Source organism: Malus domestica, chromosome 13 (genome assembly GCF_042453785.1).
Source record: "Malus domestica chromosome 13, GDT2T_hap1".
Classification (NCBI taxonomy): Eukaryota; Viridiplantae; Streptophyta; class Magnoliopsida; order Rosales; family Rosaceae; genus Malus; species Malus domestica.
In genome coordinates this window covers 3,440,019-3,452,628 of record NC_091673.1, presented here as the reverse complement: position 1 = coordinate 3,452,628, position 12,610 = coordinate 3,440,019, and the positions used below count along the sequence as shown (strand labels likewise).

Genomic DNA, 12,610 nt, shown 5'->3' with positions numbered 1-12,610 from the left:
ACTATTCCAAACCTCTCATCAACACTAAACAAAAATAAAAACATGAACAATTTGATAATTACATGGAACACAAATTTTACTTTTTCTTTTACATAAAACCTCACACCCAAATAAACATAACACACCCTATTTAAAAATTAAATAATTGAGAAGAATTTTTTTTTAAACCCACGTGTCCCACTTCAAACCCCGCTTCTTCCAAATAATAAACAAATTTAATTACACACGTATAATATGTGGGCATATGACTAGTTTATATTAATTTTTTTAGCTTAGAGAATTTTGATTAGCAACCCACGTGCGAAGTTCCCACATCTCCCAAATGTATTGAAAATACAACGGGGCAAGAAGCAACAACTCATCACTGAATTATCCTAAATCTCTTTTAATATTTATTGAAATCTAAATATTTTTAAGTTAAAATGTTCTTAAAATTAAATTAGGATAGTGTACCTAATATATATATATTTTTAAAATAATTTAAGAAAAGAATTATTTTAAATTCATTTTTTAATAATCTCGACTTAAAAATTTAACCATATATAAGGATGGGAGGAGAATGTTGTAGACACAATTTACTGAATAATTATGAAGGCCATAGAGAGGGGTGCGTGTGACAACATGTACCTAGTTCTAGAATTTTATAAATTTTAAAGGTGTGAATTTACAAAAATGCCCTGAGAGGTGAGAGTATTGACTTACCTTGACCAACGTATAGTGAGACGTATGAAATATTCCTTTAGCGTATTTCTGTAGTACTCGACAATACGGCTGCGTAGAAGCGGATTGGGATATTGATTTTACCATTTATTATTTTATATATATTTTTAAGTACCATTACATTATTTTAAGAGTAATTTTTGTAAGAATTGGGGGAGGAATAAGAGAAAGAAAAAGGGGGGGAATGAGAGAGAGCAGAAATGAGGGCTGCTGCCCAATTAGAGGAGAGGAAGAGAGGGGACTGACCAACCAAAGAGAAGAGAAAGGAAGAGAAAGGAGGGAAAGGAGGGAAGGTGAGAAGGAGGGAGAAATTGGGTCTCCTCCTTGACCCGTGCGACCTGGCTGAGTATCAAGGCCAAATCCGTGCATTTTCCGGCCAATTCCCGGTGAATTGTGTTGAATCACTACCTGGAAATACTACCCTAACCCTCTCCCTTCCATTTTCATCCCAAAAATTAGAAGAATTTGGTGGTATTTCGAAGGAAAAACCGACGGGGGCCGTGTGGGTGTATGATGATAATCCGTAAAAATTGAAGTTAACCCAACCAATTACACCACCCATAGACTCCCCTTAACCTCAGGAACAAAGCCCAAACACTTGTGGAGGCATCAGAGTGAGCATGGAGGCCGAATCGAAGCACACTCTCTTTAGGGTTTCCGACAGATTTATGTAAAATTGAGGTGTTTCTCGGCCAAATTGGCCTTGGTCACATGTATGAAACTTACTCTACTCATTGAGATCTTCATTCCTGTAAATTTTGGTAATTTTTGGAAATAGTTGAATTTTCCGGCGAATCGGGACGGCTGACCGCCACCCACGGCAGCGAGTGGCCAATGGACTGTTGATGCTACTCTTAGGTTAAATTAGATGCCTTGAGTTCAGTTTTGGTAATTGCATAACATAGGGTGATCGTTTGAACCTAAATCCCTTACGATACGCTACTTGGTAAAACATTGAATCGACGATCCCTTACGATACTCTTTACTTGTATGCACAGCTTGAAGTTACTTGTAAACCATTACTCTAAGAACTCTTATTTTCTCTCTTTACATTTTCAGTTTCTGGTGGGCTTTACAACTTGGAAAGTCTTTTCCTTTCCTGAGTTGGGTCCCCGTTCTTAATAGTAAGCCCGGGCCTAATTTAGTTGATGCCGTACAAATGATATTTACATCAAACACATGTAGGAATCTACATTTTGCGAGACATGACTGCATGCTATGTTTTCTGCATTTATTTTGCAGTACCTATCTATATTGAGCTCAATGTCTCCTTGACATTTATGCGCTCTGATTACCGTGGTTATATTTATTGTGGATGACTATTTCTTTGGCTGCTTCGCCATCGCAGTTGGTCTGAAATTTAATTCCTTGTTTTTACTTCAGAAATCACAACATACAAAGCTGTGTTGGTTCTAATGATAGCTTTTGCTGTTCTCCCAACGCTCACATTCAAGTTTGTAATTCATTGTTATCCATACTACTCTTGGCATATTCATGTGTTAGAGGCTCAGAGTTCATGTGTAAACTTTTAGTACGTTGAAGGCCATTCGACACTTTTCCTTATGTTGGTTTATGCATGCGTGCAGTGTGTCCAACCTTCATAAGGTTGTTCAAGCAAGGAAAGCAAGTACGCTATTGGCCCTGGCAATGGTATTGCTTCCATCTTTCTGATGTTATTCTAATTCTAGACACTTGATTGGCTTAATGGGTGTTTCATGTTGTTTCTTCTCAGCTTTACCATTGTTGTTGAAGGAAAGCTCTGTTTTGTAATTCAAGACCACATTAGATTACTAGGTCCAATATTTTTTAAGAACTTTAACGAAAAGCACCTGGTACTGTTCACTTTAACGAAAAACCATATTTTTACACTAAAAAGTCAATCATGGTACTATTCACTTTACCCTTTATTTTGTTCTTATCATTAAAACTCAAAATTTTCAAGCCCTTTTCATTAGTTTTCCTTATTTTTTAATCTGTGCAGTCACTGTTGTATCTTCCATTGAACGACGGGTATGTTGCATTTGATATTACGTTGCGAGCTCTTTCAAGTGGAAATGTTATTCTTGTGTTGTTGATGGTCTTGACGTTTCTCATGTATTGAACTTCCTGTGTTTGCAGAGTTCCTTGGGTCGATGAGAGCTTGGTTCTTCTTGGTTACTGTGCATTTACAGGTACAGGTACAGTAATATGTTACTGGGCTGGTTTGGTATTGCTGTGCTTTGAAAAAAAGCTGCTGTGAGAATAAGCGGCTGTGCTGTGAGAATAAGCGGCTGTGAAATAAATCAGCAAAGTGTTTAGTAAACTTTTTTGTAAAAGTGTTTTTGGAAAAAAAAGCAGTCTAATAGTGAGTCTTTTCATTAAAAAAGCACTGTAGCTCCATGTGCTTTGAAAAAAAGCCAGTTTTCCAAAGCTGCAAATAGCAGCTTCAGTTTTTTCCTTTGATTTCAGCTTATTCTCACAGCAGCTTCCAAAATAAGCCTTTTTTTTTTCAGTTTACCAAACACCTAAAACTCTCACAGCTTTTTTTCATGGGTGCTTTTTTTTTAAGCACCTCACTCCCAAACTAGATCTTAGGTCCGTGTATTGGAAATACATGACACGCTACTATTTTTATGGATATAGTGTCTACTTACGAATTTCATTAGCCGATATCATGTCTTTTGGCTGAATTTTCTCCTTTTCTTAACGCAACGACTCTATCTTCACTTTGCAACATCAGTCGTTCATGAGATCACAACCTTTTGTTTTAGGTGAGAACAGGATATTATGTGCTCATTCTTTCTCCTACACGACACGACAAGAAATTTAGAAATATTCACATTGCATCCGTTTCCTGAGTTCTCTATGCGTTTTTCAGTTTTCGTTTCAGACGCGCTTGCAAAGTCGAGAATGGTGCAGCTCAAGGGAGGTTTCTTGTCGATACAAAATGCAAACAGGGGATATCGACATTTGCCTGTTTTCGATACAAAACGTAGCTTTATGTATACATGACAGGAACGTAGTCATGAACAATGATGAATAATGTGATGATACATGATACTGAATCTTCGCCATGGTCTCACTTAAAGAAATGAAACCACCGTTGTGGTTGCGGTTGCGGTTTTGGTTTTTTCCCCCGACCTATAACATGTGGTAATATGGAGTTGTTAATTATTCAATCTCTGGGAAGTCAAATTATATAGCCCTCTCCAGCCATCTTGGCAATCTTAATGATGCTTTCATCCCAAGCCTCATAAGGAACACCGAATATAATAGGTGTAGCAAGAACACGAAGGATCCGCAATTAATCAATACCTGTTACAACTATGAAGCCTTAATACTTCAGTATATAAGATAGTGTGTGCGTGAGAGAGGCAGAGAGAGATATACCAGAGTACCAAATAAGACATAAATTGCTTTCATTGACGGGACTGTATAGATGCCCGATGCAGTGAATATGTATGTTAGAGAAGCATGAATGTTTATAGTGATCTGCAAGCAAACCGATCCACGAACAAAACCATTTAACTCAAATACTGGTACTGCATAAAGCAAATATCAAAGGATGGTTTAAAAGGATAGTAAATTACCAAAGCAAGTATGTTTTCACTTATCAAGAACGACGATATCAGGACATACCCTACAAGACCCAGTGATCGAACCTGCACATATAATAAAACCGTTACCATCAGTAAAAGCTTTTTAACTGGTTAAGAGACAACCACTGCTTGCAATAGATTTCATGAATTCGGTGCACAAGGGAGGAAACACTACAATTGTGCACAAGAAAATAGAAAGACTCCAGTTTGCTCCCGACCTGAGAAGATAAAAAATAAAAGTTAAAATTGCCAAGCAGCACGACGTAGACTCACCATAAAACTATGATGTCAAAAAGGTAATCCTTAGCCACTGCTTAAACTAATTTGAATCACTTCATACCTCCATAAACTTCCCATTGTGAAACCAACTAAACCATGCTTAAGCTGCACAAGATAATCAATTAGCATGGTTAAGTGCAAACATTCGATATTCACCAAATTTTAGGTGAAACCAGGCCACCTTGATCAATTGGAATGGATCAACTAATCTGGAATGGTTTGAGAATTATGACAATATCTCAGCTATTTTATGCAAGGAGAGATTATGAAATACTATGATGCAACTTGTTCGAACATGAAGAATTAGAAAATTGCTATACATACTAATTCACAATAACAAGAACAACTTGACAGACAGCATGCTCACCAGATAGGTTAAGGCTTTCACCGGACCAGACAGGATTAACAACAGCATAGTTGTTGCAACCTAGCAAGATCAGAAAACCATTGCAATTATGTAACACAAAACACTACACCAAACCACTTCAAACATGGCAGGTCATGGATGGTCACAAACCATAGTTTTTCTTCCAGTGGCGATGCCCCATCTCATTGAGGTGATCACTATCGGCAGCGAGAAGAAGCAGCCAAAATAATTCTGCACTACAACAAACATTATTGAGATAACCTATACTAGAATGCATAACCTCTCTCTAGCCCTATGCCTCTTAGGTTCTTATCCTTTAGGTCTTCCTCCACTAGCAGGCAAAGCGTCACAGATAATCACAGCAAAGTTCATACAAAACCCGACATGAGTACACTAGTTATAAACATCAAATTCATACCAGGAACAAAAAAATAGAAAAATTAACTTGAGGACTTATAAGTTAGAACCAAAATAGCTATCGGATTGTTCAAAACTTGTTTTTGTATATCTCTGCACACAGTCAAAGATTGAAGCGAAGTATCCTAACAGCAAAACTAAGTGTCTATACTGTTAAAATTGAAAATTAAGAAGAAAAAAAATCCCAACAAAATATGTAAAGCAAGCTACTTTATAAGCAAGAACATTAACAAAAGCATCATACATTACAAAATTAAAACTGTTAACTTGGGTTCTTCTCTGAACTATCAAAAACCCAATTTCAATTCAACCTAACAAACCTCAATTGCGAGAGAATTGCTGAGGAAGTACACCAAGCCAGTGAGCGCAGCAAACATGGAGCACTCCACCAACGCTAATGTCTTCTTATAAACGACGCCGTCCGCCGACAAGTCTTCGAGCCCGGTTGAGATTCCAGCGCTTTCTTCCTCATTTCTAGAAAGCGACGACGTTTGGCTCCCTGCGGCTTTCAGAAATTTGCAGGTGGGGTTGGATAGCAAAATTGGGGAAAACGAAAAGGGGTAGGGTTTGAGGGAAAATTTGACAGCTTGAGAGGTGGGGGAGAGAGCGGAGTGGAGAGGGGTAGTTTGGGAAATGAGGAAACGTGGGGTGAGGTGGTGGATTTGCAGAGGAATCATGGAGGTCACCGACTGAGAGAGCTCAGAGAAAGTGAAGAAATTTGAGAGCGGGAGAGGAGATTTAGATTGGGCTTAATGGGCAGTCAAAGTGTTGGGCCTGGTTTAATGTTGTTATAATGACTGGGGTGGGCCTTTGTACCAAAAATGCCGATGGTCCGGTTTGGTGTGAGTTTTTTATTTTTATTTTAAGGGTTCTGAGAGCGTGGCGCACCCAATGATTTGATCAATGCACTCATTACCTTATTGCACTGATTTAATAATTTAAAGAGATTTTATAAAAATAATAATAATAATTTTTTGGACATTTATCTTTATAATGGATTCTTGATGAATTAGATATGTAGTCTTAGGGCAAAAGTTGGAAATATTTTTAAAATGATTGAAATTCTTTATAGAGAAAATGTTTCTGGTTTCAAAACACTTACTTGCATTTTTACTAAAGATTGTTTTCAAAAATATTTTCACAAAAACGCTTGCAGTCATTTAAAAGTAGTTCCAAACAAAAATCCTTAAACGAATTTGGGATTTTTATATTTTGGTTTCAAGTCACAACCGTTGAAGCTAAGCATTGAATTATTAGGAAAAGCTTAGGCAAAAGCACATGACAAAGAAAGTGCATGTCAGACAAGAAGCATGTTTATAGAAAAAATCCGCAGGTAAAGTTTGTACCTAATGATATGATAAGCATATTCAAAACAAAAGCAATCTTATGATCCCCAAAACATTTAAAAACATCATTAATTTGCAGCACAACAAAATTATTAATCAAGGCAGCAGAAGAATGGAAAACATCATGATGTTTTACTAAATTAAATTAAACAAAACATTATTTTGGTAAATAATTGTTTGTGTCCCAATCGTTGCACGGGGATCTGCATGCCTTGGGCGTGCCATCTTTGCTATTATTTCCACCTCCATTTTCGTTCTGCTATTGGTTTTGGTTAGAAAGGGTAGCAACTACATTCAATCAATCGAGATGTGAATAGGGAGCGGCTGAGATGCCTTTATGAGTCTTTTCGACCTTCGAAAGAATGAATTTCCATAATGAAACTGTCAACTGGTTCTATTTTTAACGAAAAAATAATAATTACGTGATATTGTATGATTGAAGTTTAACTTCACATTATTAGTTTAGAATATGGGTCTATTTTGACATCTTAGTAGCATGTATATTTTTCTTTAACTCAAGTGTAGGATTAAGTTCAACAAAAGTAAAACAAGCAATTTGACCGAATGAATTTGTTTACATTTGTTGTTTCCTTTTTTTTTTTTTTTTTTTTTTCTTGTGTGCTTCAAATTTAGGTGGGACTAAAAGGGAGGGATTTGTTGCTAAGTCATGTTCCATGTCAAATCATTTTCGATCAGTTAATCAGATGGAGATTGAAGCTTAACCAACTTTATTGAACCTCTCCATAATTAGATTCGTGCTTGCGATAATCTGTCGTGCAAGCGGCACTAATTAAGCATAAATAAGTTTTTCTATTTATGCTAGGTGGGCTGTTGACAATCTCACACAAGACAATTCTCATAAAAGTATAAGATTTTTATATTTTCGTATTATTCAATCACATATTAGTTCTGTTTGATCTGAGAGTTGTCATAGTAAGACAACCTTAACCAAGTCTCTCTCGAATCTCAATACATAGAGCTATTTATGTTGGTGATCTACCAAGTTTTGATCTTAATGTTTGTGATCTAACAACACAAACATAAAGAGACGATGGCAACCCCTTTCCTCAAATGAGGGAGGGCGAGGAGATTTGAGAAAATAAGAGGAAAACGAAACAAGAAATCAACGGTGAGACAACGCTCAACATAGTGAGACATCGCTCAGGACAAGCACCATCCAGTAGGGGGTAAGGAAGCGCCACCCAATAGAAGGTAAGGAGACATACCATAGGAAGAGGAAGGATGGGGAAAGAGGTTGCCACAGACCCAGCCCACAACTAGGGTTTGGAGACGTTGAAGAACCAGATGAGGGAGCTAGAAATTCTTGAGAACCAGAGTTATTTTATTAACCTCGGAATATTACATTGACAACAAATTCGTATCATACAAGTTATTTTTTTTTTTAAACACACAATGTGACAGATGCAACCATCGTGGTCGTCATCATCATCAATGTTTTAGCTTTGCGACTTTGAGGGCTAACCAGGCACAATCTCATACATTTTAAATTTATTTTTAGCCGTTATTTTCATTTAATTTATTCAATCTGATCATTTGACTTTTTTTAAAACGAGGTTATTTATGAGGGAAGGAGTGTGCTTAGTCTTACAATGAACCAACAATAATGTAATTCAAATTTACATTTGGTGAGAATCGAAACTAAGACCTCTCACTTACAAATGAAAATGAATAATACTAGACTACGGTACTAAGTGGTCTGATTGTTTGACTTATTTAATTTAATTATTAAAACAAGGATGAGTATGTTAAAATCATCTCCCTGCAATTTGTAAGTGAGTCAGTATAATAAACAAAAAACCCAGCATAAGTCAGTAAACCTAGACAATGCATCAATGCAATGAGCAAGCATAAACGCTATAAACGTGGGGTATGTGACACTATCCTCTAATACAATTTATCAATTAATTGAAAACCAAATAATCTTGCACCAATAAAAAGGAGAGGGGTATGAAAATCTTGAGAGAAAAAAAGTTGACAAAACAGATGTAAAGCTTGATGGATCTAGACTTATGATCTAATAACTTTACTTGCAGTGCGAAGCATGGCTGTATATCTATGTCGTGTAGGGAACAGTGGCTTTGGTGGGTCCGGTAAAGCACTGATGGTAATTAAGATCATCTATAACCGAATGAGGGTCAAATGACTCTTTTTAGCCTTATAGTTCTCTAAGAAATTAATATTTTAATGAACATTGTAGGGTCATATTTCTTACCATCTCCAACTGAGAGGCTAGAGGGTCATAAACCAAACATAACCCTGTGACAAAAATCATTCCAACCAAAGGCCAAACATAATTTATTATTTAAATTTAAAAACTACAACAAATTAAATTTAAAAACTACAACAAATTAAATTTAAAAACTACAAATTAAATTTAAAAACTACAATAATTTAAATTCATGTTGTTAAATGTTTTTTTATGTTGTATAATATTATTTAATGTTGTTTAATATTTTTAATGTTGTTTCATGTGACTTAATGTAATTTAATGTTGCTTAATGGCTTATGAAGTTATGGAAAAAAAATAGAATTTTTAATTTTTTTTTAAAATTGTAAAAAAAAATTGAAATATAACGGCTGGCTGATGTCAGTATAACGTCAGCTAGTTACCGTTGCATTCAAAATCCAGCCCGACCCGAGACTGTCTGGCTGGATTGGGCCAACAAGTTGGCCCTTTGGTCTTTTTTTGTTTTGTGAGGCTCACGAGTCATTTGGCCTAACCCTAGGTTCGAGACGGTTTTTTGACTATTTTCAGCTCTCTGGTTCTTTGAATCCTTCGATTAGAGATGACCTAACCTGCAATTAATCAAAGATTGATCAGCATGTCTGAAACATATATTATACATATACCATGTATTGATCCCAAATATATACACATCTATGCCCAGCCCTTCTTGAGGCCTTATTCAAGGGTTGAATGCGCAAGGTCGAAACTCAAGGTGAGATAGATAACTTTCTAACTGAGGTCATGAAATATTTTATTTTTGGAATTCGAGCTAGCTCCCGATATTATACAAATAGAGAAATATATGAAAAAAAACTTTCATCTACTTAATAACATATGACATATCATCATTTATTATGAACATATTGAAAAATCTGTCGTAATTAACAAATGCACGCAATAACAGTAAAAATTTATGAAAAAATAACTTCACTGATTTTACTCGAGTTTGCTGTAACATTCACTTCCCTACACAATAATGCCTGCAGGAGGCTTTAGTGCTTTCTCGCATCACTCCTTTTCTTCCCTCCCACTGTTTTTCTGGAAAGCAAAACGTAAAGTTGACGCCTCCTCCTCCTCCCATCCATCAATTCATTTCAATTCAATTTCCCATTCAGTCACTCCAGAAATCTCACAGCCACTCTTGATTTTCTTGAATTTCCCCCCCAAAAAAATACCCTTCTCACCATTCTTTCAAATTCAAGTCCCGCAACGCTTGTTGGAGCTGGCATTCGATCTTTCTTCAAAATCACATCAATTTTTTTTTTTTTCTCACATACCCTTTTTTTTAAGCTTTATCTTCTCAGAGGTCGAAGCTTTATTTATCTTCTTTGAAGCGGTGGAGAAGCCATGAAAGAGAGGGGCAAAGCTGTAGAAGCAGCTCGCGACAATATCGACATGGAGTACTACTCTTCGTCTGAAATGCCGTGTCGAAGGCACCCCAATTCGTCTTCTGTCGGGATATGCGCATTCTGTCTGAAAGATCGTCTGCTCCAGCTGGCTTGCTCCGACTGCGGCGAGCAGCGCCTCTCCTCCTGCTCCTGCTCCGCCGTCTCGTCTAACCGCAACTCCACTGTGGAGGTCGGCAGCGTCGGTAGAGTCTCGTTTCTGATCGAGAACGAAAAGCAGGAGCCTTTACAAAAACCCAGCAAAACCCAAGAGAAAGAGGACGTGGTGGTGCTCCGGCGAAGCAGCAGCAGTTGTGTCGAGATCAAGAAAAGTAATTTTTGGAGATTTGGGAGGTTTTTTCGGAAGAAACGATCGGAAAAAGATGGTGGGAATAAGAGTGTTGGTGGGTTTGATGAGAAAAGTGAGATGTGGCTGGTTGATCACATGGGAGTTTCGAGATCAAGGTCTCTGTGCAGTTTCAGAGGCGGGGCCCTCTTCGGATCGGAGGATGGCGGCGAGCATTTGATGGTTTCCGGTGCCCGGAGCTCCATTTCTGCTGCGAGAAGCTCTAGCGTTACAACTGCCGGAATGGTTTTGGATTCCGGGAGAAAGAGCGGATTTAGTGAGGGGAGAAAGAGTGGGTTTAGTGAGGGAAGAAAGAGTGGATTTAGTGAAGGGAGAAGGAGTGGATTTAGTGAGGCAGAGCCGAGAAAAAGCGGTTTTGATGGTGAGAAGAAAGAAGATGTTGTAGGGTTTAGCAGTGCAACGAAACGCGTTTTTTCGCTGAAAGAGAGTGATTTCGGCATGGATGAATCGAGGTTTATCGATTTGAAGCTCGATTTCGCGGCGGATTCAAAGCCGGAGTTTTCGGGTTTGAGGGTGGGGAGCATTGCAGATGGAGAGACTGTTTTTGGGGGCATGAGAAGGAGTGAGTTTGTGGGGGATGAATGCGATGGGGGTTCGTTTGGTATTTTCAGACACGGTGGTTCATGTAGATTGACAGTGAATGAGAGAGGGATAAAGAGGGGGAGCAAAAGTTTGAAGGGTTGGAGGTGGATTTTCAGGCATCATCCAATTCCAAGCTGGGGAAGTAGTAGGAAGAAGGATGAAGATTTAATGTTCAAAACTTAACTGTGTTTTTTCTGCGCTTACAGAAGTAATGTTTGTTCTGTCTTTTTTTTCCTCCAAGTCCTCATTTGTAGTTAGTCACTAGTTACACATTTACTGCCTCCTTCCAATATTTTCCTCTTTGTATTTATGTTGATGTTGGTAAATGTTAAAAGGATGTAGCTGATACTAAATGAGACATTGCAGAAATAGGTTAGGCCAGTCGAACATGACAATGCGTACGCTTTATCCTTGTTCTTTGCATTTGCAGAACATAAAAATAAGGAAAGAAAGCAGTGGTCTTGTAAATTTCGGCATAATACATTTGATTTACGAAGGAAATGTCACTAATTAAGTTTAAAGTTATAAGCTTTGGAATTTCAGGGACACCAAAAAGAGCATGTTCCCTTTTCTTTTTCTCCATTTAAGTTGGCCCAAGATAAACGTACAGCCACAGAAAGAAGAGATTTTTTTTCCAACTATCTAATGGAAGCAGCCAGGACTTGCTATAATCAGAGAGGGACCAGTCACTAGTCCTCCTACCAAGTTGAATGTTGGGTCACACTTGCATAAGATCCATTGTTTTGCTTTGGAAGCAACAACGGAGTCTTGTAGTTGAAGAACTTGGGTAGAGTTGTTTGCCATCCAACTAGTCAGGACGAGTCTTACAAAAGAACGGCTCCGACGATACTAGGGTATTAATACTACTCTTATGTTGATGCAACGTTTAATACACGCGGATTGGCTGGATGGTCGAATTGTCTGTCTTAGATTTTCTCGTCTAGTAGACATCATAACTCATCTGATACACCCTACAAAAGAATGACCCCCACTATATTAAGGTACAATCTAACTCTAAGTAGATGCTACTTTTAATGCACACGGATTAGGTAGATGATCAAATTGTTCTACTAAAGACTTTCTCGTCTTGTCGACGTTGAACTTTTGTTGTTTAATCTCTTCTAAGAAAACTCTCGAGTCTAACTTCCGAACCACATAACTCGTGGGACACTGGACACACCTCACGAAAGAGCGAGATTCCACATCTTTACTCACCTGATCTCACATGTTTGAGTCTACTGCCAAATAAGGATGCCGCAAGAAAAAAGGGTTCCGAAGTAGGGAAAAACTTCTACCCATTTCAACAAAAGAACGAGACCCC

At 37.7% G+C, this 12,610-nt stretch overlaps 3 protein-coding genes across 4 annotated transcripts; 2 read left to right on the top strand and 1 right to left on the bottom strand.

Moving 5' to 3' along the window:
• Window positions 1-1,991: 1,991 nt before the first annotated feature.
• On the top strand, window positions 1,992-3,813 carry LOC114820684 (choline/ethanolaminephosphotransferase 2-like). 2 transcript variants are annotated; one of them, XM_070810585.1, is made up of 6 exons: window positions 1,992-2,173; window positions 2,307-2,370; window positions 2,702-2,730; window positions 2,839-2,897; window positions 3,440-3,470; window positions 3,578-3,813. In XM_070810585.1, exons 1-6 carry the CDS (start codon window positions 2,136-2,138, stop codon window positions 3,693-3,695), a joined length of 339 nt encoding a protein of 112 aa, XP_070666686.1. In that variant the 5' UTR covers window positions 1,992-2,135; the 3' UTR covers window positions 3,696-3,813. The 2 variants fall into 2 exon arrangements, 1 of the variants encoding a protein (XP_070666686.1); XR_003768120.2 differs by lacking the exons at window positions 1,992-2,173; window positions 2,307-2,370; window positions 2,702-2,730 and having other exon boundaries at window positions 2,806-2,891.
• On the bottom strand, window positions 3,677-6,120 carry LOC103414428 (uncharacterized). The gene is made up of 8 exons (XM_029091838.2): window positions 5,682-6,120; window positions 5,095-5,175; window positions 4,945-5,004; window positions 4,639-4,682; window positions 4,474-4,516; window positions 4,290-4,361; window positions 4,090-4,191; window positions 3,677-4,014 (listed from the first exon to the last, which is right to left on the bottom strand). The coding sequence occupies exons 1-8, from the start codon at window positions 6,036-6,038 to the stop codon at window positions 3,895-3,897; spliced, it is 879 nt and encodes a 292-aa protein (XP_028947671.1). The 5' UTR covers window positions 6,039-6,120; the 3' UTR covers window positions 3,677-3,894.
• Window positions 6,121-10,302: 4,182 nt separating this feature from the next.
• LOC103414427 (uncharacterized) lies at window positions 10,303-11,472 on the top strand. Its single transcript, XM_008352810.2, has one exon. The coding sequence runs from the start codon at window positions 10,303-10,305 to the stop codon at window positions 11,470-11,472; it is 1,170 nt and encodes a 389-aa protein (XP_008351032.2).
• Window positions 11,473-12,610: the final 1,138 nt, after the last annotated feature.